General features: G+C 46.9%; 1 protein-coding gene across 6 annotated transcripts in view; it reads right to left on the bottom strand.

Annotated features, from left to right (window-relative positions):
- Positions 1-2493: 2493 nt before the first annotated feature.
- sipa1 (signal-induced proliferation-associated 1) overlaps positions 2494-22289 on the bottom strand; it is a 30876-nt gene continuing 11080 nt past the window's right edge. For 2 of the 6 annotated variants that reach the window (XM_030100380.1, XM_030100378.1), the window contains exons 2-16: positions 15736-17355; positions 14536-14660; positions 14245-14433; positions 13921-14095; positions 13468-13571; positions 12245-12402; positions 11555-12152; positions 11213-11487; positions 9610-10011; positions 8665-8791; positions 8462-8582; positions 6676-6774; positions 5581-5653; positions 4384-4462; positions 2494-3090 (exon numbers count right to left, since the gene is read on the bottom strand). In XM_030100380.1, coding sequence (XP_029956240.1) covers positions 2947-3090; positions 4384-4462; positions 5581-5653; positions 6676-6774; positions 8462-8582; positions 8665-8791; positions 9610-10011; positions 11213-11487; positions 11555-12152; positions 12245-12402; positions 13468-13571; positions 13921-14095; positions 14245-14433; positions 14536-14660; positions 15736-16849 — 3783 coding nt within the window. In that variant the 5' untranslated portion in view covers positions 16850-17355 and the 3' untranslated portion in view covers positions 2494-2946. Of the gene's footprint in view, positions 3091-3656; positions 4463-5580; positions 5654-6675; positions 6775-8461; positions 8583-8664; positions 8792-9609; positions 10012-11212; positions 11488-11554; positions 12153-12244; positions 12403-13467; positions 13572-13920; positions 14096-14244; positions 14434-14535; positions 14661-15735; positions 17356-18044; positions 18288-21722; positions 21742-22289 lie in introns of those variants that run through there. The other 4 variants (XM_030100381.1, XM_030100379.1, XM_030100382.1 and 1 more) reach the window with 4 other exon arrangements.

Raw genomic sequence — 22289 nt, 5'->3', positions numbered from 1 at the left:
AGTTATTGCAGATTTTTTTTTTTTCCCCCCACTGCCACACATTTAATCCAGAATTTTGTCGTGGAACACATTTTGAATTGATAAATGACCCCAAATCAATCATTCACCTGTAAAGGACGTAAACACCGTGTCCACTTTCACAACAGTTCAATGCGTCATCAGTCATTTTCAGCACCTTTTCCTTTAATGCGCGTCTTAAAAATCATATATTTGTCAGTTCCTTTTCACAACCCACAATACTCTCTGCGCTTGTGAACCAGCAGATTAACAACACACGTTTAATATCGTCATCTGGGCCTTCAGATCACGTGGATCACGAAGCCTTTCCCTCACACGGCGGATGAAACGGCCAGATGTGACGGTCTCTTAGAAAATCCTTCATCTGCCACAAATGAAGAAAAAAAAAAAAAAAAGAAGAAGATAAAATAAAAATAAAAAAGGTGGGCGGGTAGGATCTCAGTAAGTGCAACGAAAAAAAACAAAAGGAATGAAATCGCTAAGCTGAATTAACACACATTAACATCTTCAGGTAGGCACAGAGTCAGAGTTAACACGAGTTTGACCATCCATTCTGACAGAGGAGATTCACTCATTAAGGCGTACCTCATGGTGTTTTAAGACCTTATTAAATATGTAACAGCTGCTGCCGAAGCAGCCCAGAACTAGGATGATAGCAAGATCCACAGTTACATTAAGTGAGAGGATCAGAGAGCTTTTTGTCGTGTTATATCAGAGTTGTTGGTTTGTCTACAAAAAAAACAAAAAAAAAAAACCCAAAGAAAAGTTCAATAACCGAGCCCAAGGTTCTTTTCTCTGTCCTATTTCACATTTCCATCCCCGCAGCTTCTTTCCAGTTTAAACAGCTACAAGAAAAAAATCCACATTTGCATGATTAATAAGTTACATTTTATACATACACACGTACAGAGAGGGAGCTCGGGAGTTGCTTGGCACATTCTCATGCTTCACCAACCTCCTACAATCTAAATAGCTATACAAGACACAGTCAGACAGGTCTTCTCACGTCGACGTCTGCGTCCCCGTTCAGTCGTGAGGCTTCAGCATGTGGAGGAGACGAGTACGAGAGCCCGCAACGGCCGTGATTAACGCTCGTCTGCATAATCATCCTGCAAAAGAGAGGGCGTGCACGACCCAATGCACTAACATGGAACAGTTCCGCTGTACATACAGTATCTTCACATACTGATAAAGTTTAGATTCATAATTTAATCTGTATATACCGTTTTCTTAATATGCTGGTACCAAGTATTCACAGTGACTCTAAAATAAAATTACAAGAGGAGGTTTGTACAAGAAGAAACTTCAGAGTCTGGCGAATGTTTGGCATCCCTTCATGTTCAGAGTTTGTGGTCGCAGATTGGCTTCAGCTCAGTTTGTTTGACTTCAGTTGGGGTTCGGTAGAGCTGCCTGGGCTTTTTCATTGGCACTAAGGAGGAGACGGTCCAGCTCCTCCGGACGTTTTTGTGATTCGCGCCATCAGCGGTGGACACAGGAGGAGGAGGAGGTCAAGTGGTGTCAGGAGGGAGGATGGGATTTTATCCACCTTTTTGAGCAACACACACACAACCCTGGGCAGACTAAATAAAGTACAGTACGTGCCCGGTACAGTGCTTGAGTTGACCGAGAAATGAAAATGTGCAAGAACAACACAGAAACACACACAAACACACACTAAGGTGGGAAGGTAAGATTTCACCTACTGTCCTTACCGCCACCACTCGTAAGCCATAGTAAACAGTTACCCCAAAAAATATTCACCGAGGACATCCAGCCAAACACAAAACATGTTTAAATACACTAAGTCTGGACTTCACTATTTCAGGTCAAGGTGTCTCGTTCACCTAAAGCTATTTTGCCAGCTGAGAAATAAGCTGCCGTTTGGCATTCAGTGGTTCAGGCCAGCAGGAGGAAATCTTCTACAGTATGGCTGCTACAATAGTGAGGTTAGAAGATTACAGCTACAGGCAATCGTGGAAGGAAGCTGAAGCCATTCTTTCCTGCCATAAGTCTGTGTCTTCTTGAGAGGTATTACCCTTTTTCAGTATCCCTTTAATACTGGTCTCATACATACTTCCATTAAGGAACAAGCATGCTCATTTCTTTCTTTTTTTTTTTTTTAAATGCATTTCCAGTTTATGCCCTGTTTGTTTTTTCAAAGTCTTTCCCTATAACGACTAAATACAGTACTACTGAGACGTGAGGAGGGCAGAGAATGATGTCTTTACGTAACAGGCCTCGCTCTGAGGCGAGTCGGTCGGCGGCGTCGCGTCTTTTGAAGTAGAAGGCGGCCTACGGGCTCCTAATTGTCACGTTCCCTTTTGTTTCCCCGGCCGTCCCATCAAATGCCCTGCAGAACCACACGCAGACCTACAGATCTGGCAGAGAGGACAGCAATACTACTGCTCACATATATTATTGGTGAGTTTATATATATATATATATATATATATATGTATACATATATATATATACTTTTGGTCATTTCAGATAAGACACCACCAAACATGCTATACAGTGTCTCTCAGTCTTCATTGCCACTTTGTTTTTTTTTTTTTATGCAAGTGCGATTTCAGCCCAGTTTGTCAAGTATTTGAAGCAGAGAAATAAACACACACGCATACGCTCGCGCACGCACACGCGCGCACACACACCAGGAGAAGCACTGTGGCATAGCGCGTCAACACAGCAGCCTGTGCTGGTGAGTCTGTGAGGGAGGCTGAAAGAGTCTTTTTGCTGAGTTGTTTTTGCACCAGCAGGCAGGACAGAGACTACGGTTAATGCACAGATTGAGAGGGGGCAAGTATTTGTGTGTACACTCTTGCAAAAAATAATCAAAAAAATTGCACAAACGAAATCGATGGTACTGAGCCGCACTGTGCGATTTGCATCTTTCTGGCGATTTCTGGAATTGTGCGCACGGCGGAGCTAACAGGGCTTGTTGACGTTGCACAGCAGCTCGGTGACTTTGATGAGGCGGGCCACCGTGCTCTGCGACTCCTCCTGCAGCCGCTGGTTGTTCTGCCTGAGGCTCTGCACCTCGGCCTGCAGGACCGCCTTGTCCTCTTTCTCCTGAAAGACATCGGCACACAACAAGACAAAAGCTGTCGCTCAGATCACTGTGGCAGGGACGGGGGTGGGGGGGGGGAGGCGAGCGACAGGCACAGCGGTGGCTTTAAAGGAATCTGGTGGTCAGACATGACGGCGGGACGTCGGATGTAAACGACACAGACAGTGCAGAGAAGCACATCAAACAGCAGTAAGGAAGCATGAAGTCGCAATCCCAAACAGTGCAGGAACATGGAAGTCAATGAAGTGATGACTGGCTGAACATTAAAGTCTTTATATAGCAGGTAAACACAACCAAACAGTTTCTGATTTTTTTTCACCGTTGGACATCATTTATTAAAATCAGTGCTTTAAGGTCTGCTGCTTGGTTAAGCAGGTGACTACAGGTACAGGGCTGCAACTATTTATTTTCGTGATTGAATAGTCTGATGATTATTCTTCGTGAAAATGTTTCAGCTTTAAAACGTTCCATAAAACAAATGAGTTGTTTTGTTACAAAACACAGGAAAGCAGGAAACTCTCATGTTTGAGAACATGAATCTACCTGCTCAACGTTATTCTTTCTTTAAAATGTTTTCACTTGAAAGAGGATTGTCCAATTAGAAAAATAGTCATTGGAATAATCAATAATGAAAATAGTTATAGTTGCAATCCTAATAAATGACTTTGGAACACAGGTCACAGAATTTGGAGAAATACCATGCTTTGTACACAGAGAGACAAATACAGAGTTGACAAAAAAAAAATAAATAAAAAAAACAAGATTATATTAACACAAGGCCTGCTTGTCTGTAATTGAAGGAGAAACTCTATCTGCCGAGAGCGGCCATGAAAGCTCCGAAGAGGCGGTGGGAGTTTCATTCGTGAAGTGGTCTCTGAGCTTTTTCACATACAGCTTTCCAGTGCAGCAACATGTGGAATAAACAAGAGCAACACAGACTTGCGTTCAGCAGAAATGTGCACAAACAAGCACAGGTAACACAGATTCATGTAAAAAAATCTAGGAGTATTTGAAATATCTGAAAATGTCTGTACACAAAGTTATAAATAAATACATAAATAAATAAATGCCTATTAGAGTGTTTTTTTTTTTTTTTAATTTATTACATTTCTACAGTGAGTCAGCAGTGACTGGCATGGATGACAAAACAAAAGGCTGCTTCAAAAAAAGAAAGCGCTGCACTCCAGCGACAGAAGCTGAGCGGCTGATGTAATTTCCTCCTACCTGCTGACTTTCCCAGCGTATTGAGAACATTACCACAGAATTAAAAAAAACATTCATGGAAGTCAAAACACCTTTTGCAGGTCATCCTGCAGCTTCTTCAGCATGGCCTCCAGCTGCGACACCTTCTCTTCGAGGTGGCCTGGAGAGTCACTGCGAAGAAGAGGAGCAGTGACACTTCATCAAAAGCAATTATGGTATTTTCGCGGCCTGTAAATGGATAAATGCGGCAAATGGTCCTGAGCGGTTTTGGTTTCGGGGCCGTCAAATCAACAAATGCACTCTTCAGAGAGATAAAGTTCTCATCTCCTGGAGTGAAACCTCCCTCCGTCTCTCACAGGCGTACTGAACCTCTCAATTTGCCTGATTGGCCGTGGAGCAGCCCGCCGCTCCAGCTGGAGAGCGCGTCCCCGTCGCCCTTAATGAAACCCGTAACGCTCGCTGATCAATTTATAGTAATTGCTCCATCTGACAAACAGATCTATTCTGAGTGGGTGCAGTCATCCCGTGATGCATTGCGTCTGGCTGCGGTCGTACATAATGACTGCGCCCTGCAGAGCACACGGAATCGGCCTCCCGGTGATGCATCTGAAGAGTCTGAAGGGAGAAGCGCGGCGCTGCTGTTAAATGATCTGAGTTTGAGCGGCGTATTTTTAGACCCAGGACGGGGCTGCGCGTTCGATCTCACGGCTGAAAACGAGGGAGTTCAGGTTCCGATGCAACCGAGCCTCGATGCTCTCTAACATGCACTTATAGCATATTACAGGCACTATCAGTTCCAGCAGTGATATGGTAATCTGACCTCTGCAGAGGCTGGCACAGAAGCTTTACTTTAGTGTCTATTGTGTTCTTTTATTGGCACTTTTTGAAGCTTCATAAGTTCACTCACAGCATGGAAGAGGAGAATATGGCAACCTAAAAGCCGGAAGGACTATTACCAAAAATTAAAATGGATTAGAGCTGGGGTTTTCACAAAAAGGAAGGCGACGGTGGAGAATCCGGCATGCTGTGCCTGCACAAAAGTGCATCACTGAGTCAGCAAGAGGTCGCTCTTTACGAGGGCAGAGGAGCCATCGCACTGAATCAAACAGTCAGATGGAGCCAATAAAGTCAAAATAATGGAGGCAGAATAGAGGTGCAGATCTTACTGAGTTCAGGAAAAGAGTGTAAATGTGTGTGTGTGTGTGTAATGACTGAGGCAAAGAAAAGGGAGAGACTAACTACAGAGGAATCAAACTGGTTCCATTTGCATGCGCTGCGCAGGAACCCACCTGTCCTTCGAGTCTCTCAGCTTGCCGTCGGTCTGGTCGCCTCCCGCCTGGCTGGGGTCGCTGGCTTTTCGGTCTGTGGACAACGATAATATCAATGATCTTTCAAACAGTTTTGACATCCGGATGAGAAAAAGACGGAGAAACTCCTCTTTAGAAATGAGTTCATGTTTAATTATAAGAGCAGCTTTGCTTGATAAACCAAAGTTAATCCATGATGGATTAATAAGAGCCATGATATTAACACAATACTTTCATAATGCAAACATGGTGAGAAGAACTAAGACACTTTATCTCATTTCAAATCTATAACCATCAGTAAGCCGATACAGCAGCTTCCAGCAGAACTTCCCGTTTCATAACCTGCCTGCAGGAATTTGATTCCATCCAGAAATTCCAATTACTGGACTGAGCAAACTTTTTAAGATTCATGCAAAAGGTGCAGGATCAGGTTAAGACCAAGACTCTGCGCCAAATAAAACCGTCTTCCCGTAAACACGGGCTTAATCTGTGAGGCTGTTAAGTATAAAACACACTCAGCCCTCACTAATATTCACAGTGTCTCATGCTTTGAGGAGTGATCTTTAAACAATTTACTAAAAATTTTGACATGTGAAACTGTAAGAAATAAGGTAAATTTAAAAAAGCTGTTTTCAATTAAATGTTATTTATTGCTGATAACTGAATCTATTCAGGCTGCCTTGATTTATTTGAATTTTTGACTGTAGAATTAACAAAAATGTAAAATCAGCGAGTGCTTCTGCTTTTCAAGATAAATTTGACATTCAGTGTGTCAGTTTTTCAGTATTACTGTGAATTTCTGGTGAGGGAAAAACTCTATTTCTATATTTTTGGTCTTGTTCGAATTTCTTTGATATGATAAGAATAATTTTGCATATCATATTATATGTTCAGGTACGTGATCATTGGAGTTATCTCATGCCTCAAAAAGTGAAGAATGCGTGTGTCACACTACTGAGGTTTATTTGCTCATAGCAGTAACTTGAATGCATGCATAGATAGAAAAACATCAGGTTTGTGATTGTAGCTAGAACCATACAGACAACAGCAGCGCCTGTAAAGCGGACCTTCCCTCACCTTCTCGGGACAGAGCCTCCAGGATGCTGCGGCAGGCCGTGGCCAGGTCGGCGATGGACTGCCACTCCTCCTCGGTCGTATCTGTGGTCTCCGACAGAACTGCGGGAGAAAGTTTTATTCGTTTTTTAATGTCTGCACAGCACAGGAAAACTCAGATTTGCACCTTTTTTTTTTTTTTGCCTCATGGTGAATCTGTAGTAAGACAGAGTGGCCACTGTGGGGCGCTGCTGTGCTACAGCTGGGGGGAATCTGGTGTAGAGGACACAGAGAGGCAGGAAATGTTATCCTGTCTGCACCAGGCCTGCAGGGTTATAGATTTCTGACCTCTGAGAGGCGTTTGACGGCAGTAGAGATGAAATGTGAGCTCGAGGTGTAAATCTGGACGATAATGAGTCCGATGTAAAGTTTATTTAAGAAAAACCTTTTCAGGGTAACATGAGGAAATGACATGAAATATTGCAGCTGCTTGATAATTCGGCACTTTTCTTTAAGCTTCTTCTAAAATACTTCAGCATTTTCCAATGAGAAGACAAGGACTGAAGCAGTCAGAAGCCTTTTAAAGCTGCACCCCCAAAAATCAGAGGGATCTGACGAGAGGATGAGCAAGCGCGCTCTTATGGCGGTTAAACGATGAGTCTCATGGTCTCAGCGGAGGCCGAGCAGATGGCGTAAGAGGGGCTCCTTGATTTGGGGCTGCCTCGAAACTCCACCCCTCCCACTACCCATCTGTCCCCTTTTTATCCGGGCGCTGGCAGGGGGTGGCAACAGAGCAGGGGTGATATTAGATTAGCGGAATAGGGGGCAGCGGGGATGAAAGAAGGGGAACAAAGGGGGGATGCAGGGGGGGAAGAGACGGAGGATAATGAAGAGAGGGGTTTAAGGGAGGAAAAAAATCTCGGGGAAAAAGGAATTTGAGGATTAAATCGGGCAGATATGATTCGCAAACACGTGTAATTGTTTCATTCGGGCATCATTTGAGCAGCTGTTGTGTCTGAGAGGGGAGCTTTGTTTGAGTCCGTGACGGGGGGGCTTCGCTTCTCTGCTCTCGTGTGTCACTGGTTTTGTAAATATTTCTGGTAGTTTGAACTTAACTCAATTTACAAGGGAATATGTATTTTATTTGTCTGAAGGGATCTGCGGTGGTTCGGCCTCACAGTGAGAGCGTGTTGGTTTGATTCTTGGTTTGAAGACCTTCTAGTGTGTGTCAGGGTGTGTGTGTGTGTTTTCTCAGGGTGCTTTCGCATTGGCCAGATTTAGGCCAACCCTGTTGACTTTTGATCTGCGTTCGTCGTGGCTGGTCGGTGGCCTTGCAGCGACTCCAGATCAACTCTGGGACAACCAAAATGTGGTTTGAAGGCAAACTGAGGTCCGGATGCATCGTGTGTGCCTCAGATTTGAGTCTCGAAGGCTCTTGCAGTGCGATGCAGATGGTTTTACAAACACACTTCTGTCCACAACTCAGAGCAGGAGCGAAGTGAATGCTGTGTTCAGTAATCGCCTCAGGCAGAGGGGCTTTAATCGCTCTGTGTAACAATGCCGCATAAAAGCCAAAAAAAAAAAAAAAAACATTCCAGTCCGAGACCACGTGACCCTGACGATGTGAAAGCACTCTTAATTTTTTTGACTTTGAGTTTCCTGCCGGTGTGGATGTGAGCGGCTGATGATCCGTCCAGGATGCATCCCGCCATTTGCCAGCTGCCATCAGCTTCAGCGCTTCGCAGCGCCGAGTTGGATAAAGACGAATGGGCGCGGGTGTCTAGATGTGATAATAAAAATAGGTGCTCACTCTTGGTGATTGAGTTATGGAGACTCAGGGCCCGTGAGTTTCTCTCCGCCCGGTCTATGCAGGACAGCCGGGACGAGTCGCTGGCCGAAGCCCTGTCGTCGTCGAACTCGGCCGCCAGGAACTGAAGGCAGAGGTCAAACAAAAACTGTCAAAAGGACTGCGAGCCAGGAGAGAACGCCTCCCTTTCGTCCCCGGTTCGTCACCTGCTCGTCCTCCAGGGCCGCCTTGGGCTTGACGGCCAGGATCAGATCGGGCGTGGCGTCCCTCAGCTCCCCGGCGTTCTCGTAGATGTGGTGCTCCGCCTTCAGGCCCACGTTGTCGTATACGTGCCTGTCGGCCCGAGAAGGGCGGGAAGGAAAGACAGGAAATCAGCTGCCGATGCTCACAGGCATTTTTTTTTTTTTTTATCAAAATGAAATCCGGTCCAAAGGTCAAAAGAGAAACTGGCGCATGTGGAGACAGTAATCTTCGATGGCTCAGATACGGGTCCGATGTCCTGCTCTTACAGATTTATCTCTCAAAGGTATCATGAGATGCAGTCCGGTCAAATATTTCAGTTCTGTTTTGTGCGATGATAAAAAACAGATAAATTCAATTTGGTGAGCAGCAGAATTTAATATCCTCCTTATGAATATGTCCTTTGTCCGTCATTTCTTACTGCGGCTGACCGGAGTGTTTTCAAACGCCGACGCTGCTTTGAAGGACTCGACTGTCAGACCAGGACTCCGAACCTCGCAGCATCAAACAAATCAGAATTTACTGAAAATCATTTCACTTTATTCTCATAATTATCTTGGAAACAAGATCATTTTTAATTCCGCTTGTTTCACTCGCTTTAAAGATCAGAAGAACAACCAAACTGTCACACGAGTGAGGGATTGTGGGTATGCAGTGTGTGTTTTTTTAACTTAAAAATCCAAAGAACTCAGGATTTGCTTTAACTTTACTTAAAATTTGCTAAAATACTTAAAAAAGTTAGAAAACAGGAAGAACAACAGAAAGAACAATCAGAGTAAAAAAGTTCTGATGAGAAATTAAACATGGATTTTTGTGAAATCTGTAATGATTACGGACTGTTGGTCCTAATTTTCAAGATGAGGATAAACCCGGGTGTGACGGGCGGGGGGACGAGCGCCGCTGGGACTCACCTGTCACAGGAGTCCTTGTAGGACGGCTGTCTCTCCAGAGAGTAGCTGCGTGTGAGCTGCGAGGCGCTGCCCTCCTGGCTCTGATTGGCCGGCTGATCCTGCAGCGAAGTGGCCCGGAGCAGAGGTAAGCTGGGCGGCGCGAGGAGCGAGCCGTGACCCCGCTCGCCCGGCCCTTTGTCACACGGCCGCTCCTCGCCGTCCTCCGCCTCCACCTGCGCCTCCCGCTCCTCCGCCTCGCCGACCCCGGCCGCCTTCAGCTTGTCCTCCTTCGCCTCCTGCTCCTCCTCCTCCTCCTCCTCCTCCTCTTCCCTCTCGTCCAGCACCCACGCCTCCCCCGACTGGTCCTCGCCGGGCTTGCATTCCGCGTCCTTGATGGCTTTCTGGTAGAGCTCCGAGAAACTTCTGCGCAACACGAAACAAGAGCGTTGTTCAGAAAAAAAACCACGAGTCAAAGGCGAACCAAGGAGAGGAGGAAAACAGTGACGACATGCAGCAAAACTGCTGCATCAGTCTGAGCTTCTGTTACACTGGAATCACACAGCTTCAGCTTTCTCTCACGATTCATGAGCTCCTCGTGACAATTTGTGCTTTGCTGTTAGAAAGGAAGTATAAATAAATCAGGGGTGTTCTCTGAGAACGTTTCTGCTGTCAGCTTTAAAATGTTGCCTGGGTTTAACTCTGGGCTGTTTGGACCCGTTTGTTTCATTAATTCAGCCCTTTCTCTGATTTCAGCCTGGATAGACTCAATATGTTCGGGAAAGTCTTTCCAAATGTGACAGCCACATTCTGACATTCATTCAGTCACATACATTCATTCAGACCAATAATCAATTTTAAAAGACATCAATTCCATCTCATATCCATCACGCTGACTGCAGGAGGAAACCTGAGCACACACACACGTGCACAGTAAGAAGCTCCACACAGGAAGAAGCTCCACAGCCCAGGATTCTAGCTGCTGTTCTTTTTGCTGTGTGAAAAGTTCAAACCAGTCCGGCGTCGAGCAGCCTTCACCTCAACTGATCCGTTTTACATTTCTTGCAAAAGAATTTTTTTTTTATTTTGCTGTATTCTGTCTAATGTGTAGCTTCAATCAAATCTGATAGGTTCTTGATTTTCTATTTCTCTGAGTTTATTCAGGTTCAGTTTCTGTTATCCTTTTATTTGACTGTTCTTTTTTCGTTAGTTTCTGTCAGTTTGGTTTAGCTTCTTTCATAGAACGGTTCAGAGTGACACGCTGGACTGACTCATAGTTTTAAAGGGTAGGATAATATCCCGTGCTCAAGTCATGTAAATTGGCCCAATATGTAAATTCCTTTAAATGAATGTTCCTGTCTAATAATCTAAACGGATCCGTCGCTCTAATAGGTTGCTGGTTAGAGTGAAATCCTTTTCGGGATGCGTTGCTTGTTATCCAGTTAGCGTGTCTCTGACTTCAGGCCAGCAGCATCAGAACAAGCTGTGACCCCACAGCGGCCCTCGTCTATTCTCAGTGACCTCCTCTTTCCTCCTCCTCCGCCTCTCTCTACTTCCTCCTGCTTCAGAGTGTGTGTGGTCGCTATTCTCTTCTCTCTCTCTCTCTCTGTCTCGTTTCCACACCGACCTGCGAGGCTTCCCGTTCTCGTCCGGCGGGATGACGGTGATGTGGATCTTGTGCGCCGTGCGCAGCAGCCTGGTCCTCTCCTCGGGGCTCAGGTGAACCAGCGAGTGTCCGCACAGGCGCACCACCCGGGCCCACAGCTGCAGGCCGCCGCTCTCGGCGTAGCAGAACCGCTGCAGCTCCGTCACGAAGCCCTCCTCGTTCATCAGGAAGCCCGGCTGCCCGACGCCGTCCCGCAGCGGGGTGACCTCCAGCGCCTCGCAGCCCCGCGTGATCAGCTGGGTGGAAAGCGCGCGCGTGAGATTCAGAAATACACAAACTAAACACAACAGCGTGATCACCCACCTCCAGCCGCTGCACTATCTCCCGTATGTCCTCCGCCTGGTTCTCCATCACAGTGATCGACACCGACTCCCCTCGCTCGTAGTAAATATCCAAGCAGGGCCCGCCGTCCTTGGCCTCCGTCACCGCCTTCCAGCCGATGACGTCGCGGCAGGAGCAGTTAAACACCACCCGGCGCGTCAGCCTCTCGATCAGCACCACCGACTCGGCCGACACCCCCAGCAGGCAGGGCAGCCGGTGCTCTCCGGCCTCCCACTCGCTGACCATCACCGCCCACACCAGCGCCCCGGCGCTGTGCAGCTCGGCTCCCTTGGCGCCTTTCAGCTTGTCTTTGCGCTTGCCGCCCAGCGAGAGCAGGGGGAACTTGGTGGAGGAGTCTATAGGCGTGGTGGTCACGTAGTTCTCCGCCAGGTCCTTCAGGTATTCCTGCCGCGTCCGGGTGGCCATGGAGCGGAACTTCTCGGACTTCTCCGCCGCGTTTTCGGCGTTTACGGCCTTCGCCAGGAGGAAGTCTCTGAAGGCGGGCGAGCGAGGGAACCGAGCCCCCTTAGGGAACAGAGGGCCAAATAACGGCATGTCCTTAGAGCGAGTCACAGCCACCCTGAGACAGAGAGAGAGAGAGAGGGAAAACAGACATTCACCACATGCTTTAGATGTCGTGTGGTGTGAAAACCACAGCGGACCCAGTCAGACCTGTAGTAGGTGTTGTCGGTGCAGGGCTCATGGACCTGAACGATGATAAAGACGTGCTGGAAATGGGAGCGGATGGACTTGGGGGTGAAAGGCAGAGCGCCGGGCTCCTGGAACACGATGGTCACGATGTCGTTGCCGATGTGCCGCTTCCGCAGCAACTGAGGAGCGAGACCGGGAGGGGAAAGAGACAACCGGGTCAGAGAGACGGGATAAACTGATTCGCCGGGTTTGCTTTGATCGAACATCTGCTGTGATTCCTGCGACACCGAGGTTCGTTTTTGCGAAAGCAGAAACAACAGTTGTCGTCTGAAACGCTGCCATCCTGTTGTGCATCAAACAAACAGGCTGAGACTGTGTGAAAAGCGGCTCTCAGTTCTCAGACAGCGGAGACAGATTTTAATGCCTGCTGGTGTAAATGGACTCGGTGACGCTGACTGAAATATCAATAAACTGCTGCAGGAGTTACACTGGATGTCTGTTATTTCAGGTATCATACACTGATTATACTTTCATTACATAAAAAAAAAACACCTGTTCAAGGAATCTGAAATGAAATCTAAGAGTGAACATTATTTTCTTTAAATTCACAGGATTATTCTAAAATCAAAACCCAAATCTCTCCTGCTAAAATACAGGCAGTTTGAAGATGAATTCTACGGCTTGGAGCTCATCTTTTTTTAGTTTCAGAGGAAGAAACAAATTCCAAATCCTGACATGGTTTTTAAGTGATATTCTGTATCAGCTATTTGTATTTTTCATGCATGTAATTCAAATCATAAGTTAAATCACACTTTTTTAAAAATGACAACTCATCACAGCGTACTCTGGCAATCTGATATTGATATGAGATTATTGTAAATTCCTGGATGCATCAACTAATCACCGTAACTATTACTCCGAGCGGTTATTAAGAAACAGTTTCCACTCGATTGCTTTTAACAACCGAGCACAAATTAAGCAGCGCAGCTTTGACATGAGCAGAGCAGAGCCGTGCTCTTTTCACCTCTGCACACACGCCTTCCGGTTTCTTTGTAAATGACAACAGACTGGTTTAAACCACAGATCACACATGAGGAGGTGACAGCCGGCTGCTCAGGAAGACAGCCTGCGAGTTACAAAGACCTTTCAGGGTGGGAGGGGCAGCATCGTCTCTCCGACAATATGAGTCGGTACAAAAAAAAAAAAGCGTGAATTATATCTCAGTTGGATGATGCTTATTTTACCTGTTGTGTGTTGTTGGCTGTGTATGGCAGCATGGTAGACACGTGGAACATAATCTCATAGTCCTGGTAGCGAGTGTAGAGGGAGTGCGTTCCGGTCGAGTCCGCTGTGCAGCCACAAAACACAGAGACACACACTTTATATCACACGGAGAGACATGCATGTGGAGATTTAGTTGAATAAGTGGACACATCTGAATGAAAGACTGAAGTCAAACTGTCACAGTCAGGATAGATCTGTCCCATTTTCTGTCTCCTGCTGCCCACTGAGGGGAAAACAGCTCTCAGATAATCAGCAGTGACTATGCTATTTTGCAGGCATTACTCAGATTACATGTGGCCAGATAGGAGTTATCTTGGGCTTTCAGTGGTGCTCTGATGCCCTTCGGATAATGGCGCCGCGACAAGGTGAGATGCGGCCGACAGATCCGGGCGTAGCGCGCGATTTCAGCTCACTCTTGTTGTCCAGCTGAGCCCGGTATTTCTCCCAGCCCTTCAGCCGCACCCGCTCCCCGAGCAGGTCCAGGAACTCCTCGAAGGCCGGTCCGGAGCTCTCGTTGTTGTACATGTCCTCCTCGGAGCTCTGCCCGGCCCGGCAGTACATCACTCCCACCTTTCGCTGAAAATTCAGCTGCGATTCAAAGACAGACAATTTAAAGATTTATTATTAGAAATGTATATAAGAAACATCCAGAGACTAAAGGGGTATCCTGACTTGGTTCCACTGAAAGCACCAAGCATCTGACACTGGGAAGAAGCTTCATGATTCTAGTTACTCACTCCCTGTTCATCCAGTTTGAGGAGGGTGTCCCGCACTTTAGGTGAGTTTGAGGCCAAGCGGAGGCAGTGCAGGTTCAGCTCAGGCATGATGAACTCCAGCAGCCTCTTGGGAGACAAGCCCCTCGGGGTGGTGTGACGAGCCGCGGAGGGCACCGACTCCTCCAGGATGGATCCTCGCAGCGTTTTCATCTGAGGGTGGGGGGGGATTGGCGTTCAGCGCAGCCGGTCAATTTTTTTTTTTACGCGCTGAACCCAAAGTGAGCTTCGAGGAGAGAGAAGTGGTGCTTTTACCTCGGTGGTGCGAAAGATGACTCGGTAGTTATACTGAGCTCCGCTTGATCCTTCTTTCTCATCCCGACGGAAGCTGATGGCCACGGGACCGAGACGATCGTCCATCCCGAAGAAGTTCTGGTGTTCTGTGATTGAATTACATCCATGTAAATACAGTGACGTGCACTAATATGAATGAAAAAAAATAAACTGACAGTATAGAGGCTCTGACAGGCATTAAGGTTCAGGAATGACAGTCTAATGATGTCTCTTTCATACATGAGGAATATTCTTCCAAGGGTTTCCTATAGAGAAGCTGAAAAAACAAGATATGATGCAAATAAAAACTCTTTATCTTCACAACTTTATCCAGTTTAGGCTGATCACAGCTGACTTTAGGTAAAAATCACCAGTTAGATACACACAAAAGCACACACAGAGACAATCATACTTACAGGTAATCAAAGTCACTAATTCCCTTCAAACACATGGCTGCAGGAGGAAACCAACCTATATCCATCTTCTATAATATTTTTCAGACTAAAGGCCGAGGCACTGAAACTGATCCCAGCTGACGGCAAGTGAAAGCAAGGTGTCCCCCGGACAGGTCGCCTCTCCGTCACAAAGCAAACACAGACGCCACAATCCAGCCCAGAGGCAGCTCCTCACTCCATCCTACTGTCTGAAACATGCTTCCCTCTCTCCATGAAGACCTCCACCTTCCTTCTCTCCACCTTCCAGTATCCCTGTTGCTCCACCGATGCACGACATTGCACAAATTTAAAGTGTAAATTGCGGCAGTCTCTTCACTTTGCCAGCTGTAGTTCCACAGCATCACAGAGCAGATCTATTTACATCAGACGGCGCAGAAAGGTTCCTAAACGTTAAAGCTGTTTGCAATTTGATGGATTATTGTGCAAGGAATTTTTTTTTTCCCTCAGTGACATTATCATTGAAAAAGACAAAAAACAAAACAAGAAAAGTGGATGAACTTCAAAGAAATCATGACAAGATGAAAGCAATATTAATCCATTTATCCAAAAGCTTTAACAGCAGTTTAAAGTCTGAACTTCTTCTTCAAGTTGACAAAAGCATGTCACAACATACTTGGATGTACCTGACATTGCAGCATCGTACTGAAAATATATCTAAATATGAATAAAAGTGAATATATGAATAAGAATCGAGTTACATTTCCCATCACTGCAGTGAGACACAAACCTTTCATGTAGAAATATTTGCGATAGTAATGAGCTCCCAGGTCGGCGTGCTCGATGAAGTAGTTGCTCTTGCCCTGCTGCTGGACGTTGCTCTCTCTGGGCTCCTCCAGGACCGAGACGGCGTCGTTGGGGGTTCTCAGGCTCGACCAGAGCCCCCTCCTGCCCTGCGATCGGCCCAGACCCACCTGCTCCTCTCCCCCCGTCTCGTTGCGGAAGTGGGGGCAGCTGAGGAGGAGCTCGTTGTCGTTGCCGTCGCCTTCGTCCAGCAGCAGCGACTGCTCGGGGTCGTCCGGGTTCCCCCCGTTGCCTCCTCCGCCCTGCGCCGGCGAGGACGGGGTGGACTGGCAGAGGGGGCGCAGCTGGGAGGCGGCCGAAGCCCCCGAGGTGATGTTCTTTTTCCGTCCGATGCTGTCTCTGTTCGTGGCCGCCTCGGTCAGGTCGAACAGGATGCTCTGAACGTCATAGTGGGCAAAGTTCCTCACCCAAGCTCCGCCCCCGAGGTTGTCATACGGACCCGGCTGAGGGATTTGGGGAGGACCGGGTTTGGACTTTTTACCCAGACCTTCGGGCTTCGGTGGCTTGACGGGTTTCGGCGAGTCGCTGGAGGAAATGGACAGACCCCGGAAGAATCCGTCAGGCTCGGGAGGCGTGCCCTGCAGGCCCAGCAGGAGGAACGGGTCCTTGAAGCGGAGGGCGTTGGGGCTCAGAGGGCCTTGCTCGTCCCTGCTGGCCTCCTGGATTTGAGTCTGCCTCTCCAGTGACGACAGACTCCCATATTCCCTGTGTAGCAACACGCCCGAGTCCCCTTGAGCCCCCGGGCCCGCCTTCTCCCCCGCCACCCGCGCTGCCTTCCCCCCGGCCTTCCCGGAGGAGTCCAGGTCTCCTAAGGTCACGTCGCTGTTGCTCCTCTGCATGATGTGGCCCCGGCCCACCGACCGCAGGTTGAGCCCCACTCGGCTCGGGGTGAGGCTGTCCGCGTCGGCCCCGTCGCCGTCCCTCCTGGGGGGCCACTCCACCACGCCCGCCTCCGGCTTGGGCTCGTAGTTGACGGTGGCGATGGGCGGTCGCACATTCTGGCGGCGGAACTTGCGGATGAAGAGGTCGTCCGACTGCATGGCGCCTGAGATTCTGCTCAGAGCGATGATTCCTTCTCCCTGGTCCAGCGCGTCGCGCCGTCCCCCGTCAGATCTGAGCGGCGGTCTCCGAGGTGCTGGTGAGAAATGGAAACGGCGTGCACCAAGATGGAAAATCCCACTGAGCGAAATCAACGAATGCAGTCCTCATTCACACCACTTAAATCGGCTGAACCCTCTCAGCCCTCCGGCTCCCGTGGATCCCTCCGAGAGACGCCGCGCTTCGTCAAAGAGTCCCGGGGCGTGAACGGTGAAGACGGGGGACAGAATGCGGACACTGCTCGCTGTGGCGGTCCATCCAGGTGTGCGGGTGCGCGGCGTTGGGGAAGTAATCCAGTTTCGGGGTGCTCCTTCCTGTGGGGCGAAGATGAGACGACCATCACTGGAGCCTCGGTCCTCTGTGCGGGGGAGGCTCTGTCTGCGTCAGCGCGGCGTCCATCCGATCTCCGGCGCCTGCAGCCTGCCGTTCGCTCTCATCCGCTGTCCACCTGCGCAGACAGAGAAACAAGAAAGTCTCCTTAACCTGGCTTTTCTCTGGATTCACCCACACTCGCTCTAATTTTAATCAGCAGCTTTCTATTCAGGCCCTCGCTGCTTGTCGGAGGCCGCTGAAACACTGTGGAGGAGAAACGCTCCGATAAACAAATGCTGGATGCTAACAATAAAACCAGCAGGTCTGACGTGTGTTTTATTGTTGAGTAATGCCTTGTACCTCTGTTTTCTGTTTTCTCTCCCTATTATTCTTTCCTTCAGACACTTTCCGTCCCAAAGTTTCCCTAAATAGTTCCACAGCAAACTTAATACTCACCACATCCACCCTGCACACGCTCACAATAGACAGTATTAACAGAGGGGAGGGGGCCTTCCTGGCCGACTGAAAATGTGGCGGCGTGCAAGAGAAACGAGTGTAGGCTGCTGTCTCTCTCTCTCGCATACGTTCACACAGGAACAGACGGTCCTGTAGTTTACTTATGGACAACTATTTAAAGCACCGTGTAAGTTTTCACAACAGAAACAGTTACAGCCAGAAACACCCGGATCAGATTTTAACTGAATCAAGAGGTTAAGAAATATTAAATGGAAACAGCTTTTTGACTGAGAACCGAACCCCCCCTTTTTTTTTTTTTTTTTAAAGTCTGGATAAAATATATTGTTTTAGGTTTGCAGCTCAACTTACCCCAAAGTAAATTCATCAGCCAGCGGCAGATCGGCCTCTTTCTGCGTCACCTGCTGCTCACACGGCTTCACTGACCAGACTGACGACAATCAACTCGAGCTGAAACCTGTTTGTCTCTGCGAGGTGCAGACCTTCTTCCTGTCGAGCTTTTTCACACGTATCTCCTCACTCGCCCTCGCAGCCTGAAGAGCAGGTGCAGCGGTGCAGAGCAGCTGCCAGAAGAAGCCACTCCATCTCACACACACACACACACACACACACACACACACACACACACACACACACACACACACACACACACACACACACACACACACACACACACACACACACACACACGTTTCCATCACTTCTGACTTCATTCACTTCCTGATGACTTACAGCAAAACCATAACCTGCTACATGCTCGAACCGAAATGTTGCAGAACAACTTCACCTCAAAATCGAAGTTATGGGAACTTGAGCTCATCATCGCACACACGCGCACGCACACACACACACACACACACACAAACACCATAAAGTGAGGAAGTCGCAAGAAATCACTTCCCCCCCGCCGTGCCTTCGTTTTGTCCCAGTGCCACAGTGAACGAGCACATGTTCAACTTTTGTGAATAAAAGCTCTTTGAACGTGTAAATCTTCACTAGCTGTTAGCAGAATCAAGCAAGCTTTGTGTTTAGATTCCATCAGTGCCCACTTGTTGAAAGTCAACGCGATCAGTCAGCAGGAAGAGCTGGTGGAGTGGATTCTGTCAGCTCCTTAAAAAGAGGAAACAAAGCTCGTAATAGACTCGTCTGCTATTGTTTTATACAAAATGAGTCAGCAAATGATCACTGTCGGCTTTGTCGGTGTTATTTACAATCTCATTACGACTGATATTCTTGAATGCATCATTTGTTTTTGGAGCTTTGAAAACGGACACACGCTTTTCTTGTGTGTGAACGACTTTTGATCCATTTTCTGTAGATGTGTGTGCCACACATGAAAATTGTATTTTTGTAACATGAGGTCCTGATTGTGGGTAAACTTGTCATTCATTTCAAACATTAAGTCATTTAATAGTCACAATTTTACTCTAAGCTGTCAGTTTACTTTTGTCTTATTCAAATCTGCCTGATTATTTTGTCAATTGTTTGACTTGCACTTTTTCCATGATGCATTTTGCTGAAGCTCAGTTTGCCAAAGCACTTTGTAAAGCTCTTGCTACATAAATAAAGCTTTGAAGATCATGATGTACCGGTTTAAATTATTCATAACAACAATCATATATATTTGACTGAGGTGGAGTCGCTCTGCTTTAAAGAACAAGCAGGCTGCTCCTCAACCCAAGTAATCGCCATATACAATATTGTTGGGTGTAAATGTGTCTTTCTGTCACATAATCCTATTTTTTTTCCCCCAGAACAAAATAAAGGACACAACCTTCATGATGATCCCGACTCCTCCCTGCCCAGCCACCTGACACATGAGCCCCGGGTCACATAGAGCCGCCTCTGTGCGCCGGCTCAACGATGCCAAGGCTTCTGACATTCAAAACCTGCTCATGCTCCTTTCTGGGAACTCTCAGATAATCTGTAGCATTGTCGGCCGCGTAACAAACGTCCGCCTGTGTCATTAGGTACGACACCATCCTCTGCATGCCTCACAATGCCGTGAAAAAAGTGTGAGCAATCCTCTTTATATCCGCTGCGTCTAAAAGTAGGAGTGCGGAATATTGGCAGCTGTTTTCGCTCTTTTTCTTTCTTTCTTTCTTTTTTTTTTTGTTAGAAAACCACAGATTTCCTTCATGTTGTTCCAGCATCAGACTGAACTTCCAGGCTCGGCCAGAAACGCTCCTGTTCTCCACCGACACAGCGCAGGCGTTGAACTTGGACACTTATCACTCACCGCTGTTGTTAAAAATAAAACCGAAAAAAAAAAAAAAAACAAAAGAAAGAAATAGCATGTTCCCGGGTCTCTTAAGACCCCCTTAACTCATGAATCAGTCCTTGTTTCCATAGCAACGTGTCCGGTGCCCACCCTCTCCTGGTGGTATTCAGTCCATCGCAGCTTCAACAGAACAACGCTGCCTGTTTGAGTGGAAGTTATTTAAACCGTTGAAACCTCGACTGACGATGCTCGTATCGGTGACCTGGTTCCTGTTAGTCATCAAATAAACCAGGCAAAACGCATGCAAATGGACGAAATGAACACAACTTCCACGGACATTCTTGCTCTTAGTATGGAGGCTACAGTTAAGGATCTGTTTGTATTTAGTCAGCTGGGCAAGAAGAAGAGAGTCTCAATTTATACACAGATAAATCAAATGTTACTGTTCACATTCCAGCTGGATGCTTATCAGTGAAACAATTTCTTTAAAAAAAAGGAAAATTGTGAGAAAAGGGCTGAAAAGTAACTTCATCAATCAGTTTAATTTGATTTATTTATTTATTTAGTACACCAAACTATAATGCCAAAATGTGACTAAAACGTCAATAAATGTCATTTTGATGGTTTTTATAAATCACACTCACACATACACTCCACCTCAGGAACAAGGTACGACACCCTGATCTTCTGAGTGAAGAACTGCCTTTGTTCTTTGAAATGTTGAAGACTGACAGCCAGAATACAGCAAAGTGATCGACATGTGTAACTGGAGCTTAAACTATGATCATTAAGGTTCCGGTATGTGTAACTCCACTCAGTTAAGCTCCCGTTCAGAGGATGCTAGATTGATATTTAACAGCCCATCAAACTTTTGCTGTTCACGCCAAATTCTGATGTGACCTTTGGTGGCGGAAATTAAGGCTGAATAAAACCAACATCTTTCTCACATGTGGCCTCAGTTTCCTGTTCTTGGCAGAGAGCAGCGCAAACCGACGTGGTATTTAAACATCGGAGCCCATCTGATTTAAAGTTCAACAACTTTCATTAGTCTGCGTCGGTTATTTCAATTACTGGGGCTTACAGGTCACCTCGAAACATTCTTCATCAATAAGATGCTTATTCAACCCGAGAGCTGCGCCTCACGGTGTGTTTTCTAGAAATTCTGTGTGAAAATTGGAGCAAATCAGAAGTTTTTCAGCCCGTCGGAAAACAACAAGACCCTGTTTTAAAGTCTCCGATGCTCAGTTTGATCCTGATGAACGCTGAATGCAGTCCCACCGCCGTGGGATTGGCTGATTAGATATTTATGCTCACATGCTGTTGAGCAAGAGTACCTAATGTTTTAGACAGTCAGTGTGTGTGTGTGTGTGTGTGTGTGTGTGCCAAAGAGCAGGCTGATGCCAGAACCCATCCAGTAGAGCAGGATGTGTCTTCGTTCATCACTGAATGGACACAAGTGATTCTATGATATTTGTCTTAAAGATTAGCCCCTCATTTGTTTTTATGAGGATCTTTAAAACGGAAACAACTCAAAATGTTACCCTTTTATGTTCCTAATGGGTTTGGACTAAACTGTGAGCAGCTTTGAGCAGGAACCACACAGACCTCAGATCAGTTTATCTGCCTCTTCAGCGTCTCTCCAGAAACCAGTATTAGGGTGTTTTTCATCTGTTTACCACCGTGACAGAGCAATAAACACATTTCCTGTGAGTGAAAATGAAGAAATAGAACAAATAGTTCTCACCAAAAAGATTTTCAATCATTCGAAGAGGTCAAACGTTCAAAAAGCAAGTCAGTCATCTTCTTACCGTCTGTGAAACGCAGCGTCTCCGATCAGGGCTTCGGCAGAGCGCACTAATGCTTAAATTACAGGTTGGCTGCGTCTCCAGCGGTGATGTGTTACTCAGCGAGAGCGGTCCTTTGAGCGGCCGCTATGGAGAAGTGTGTGATATACCTTAACGGCTCACACACAGAAGAGGAACTGCAGGGTTCTGCCTCTGCCTCGGAGTTTCGGCTCAGTTCATTTGGCCCGTCGTTGTCATTCCTGTTTCCTTCTGCGTACGTTGCGGTGATGGTTAAAGAGTCACTGTACGGTACATCCTCCCAATAAAAAAGAAAAATCTGCCAAGTTTTGTGATTTGAACAGCTGTGTTTTGATCCACGAACCAACTGCTAGCAATAAAATAAAACAAGAAAAAACACAGAATATTATGAAGAAGCTTATTTTATCCCCATGTTTTTCTTAGCTTAACAATCCAGTGAGCCAATAGCAGTTTGGCCTAAAACCATAACATGATTAAAAATGGATGATTTCGTGATGATGGGATCAATAAAGAAACGATGAAATTACGACTGGAGACAATAAAGTGTGATGG

The sequence above is a fragment of the Salarias fasciatus genome, chromosome 10 (genome assembly GCF_902148845.1).
Source record: "Salarias fasciatus chromosome 10, fSalaFa1.1, whole genome shotgun sequence".
NCBI classification, from domain to species: domain Eukaryota; kingdom Metazoa; phylum Chordata; class Actinopteri; order Blenniiformes; family Blenniidae; genus Salarias; species Salarias fasciatus.
This window is presented reverse-complemented; position numbering and strand designations above follow the sequence as displayed.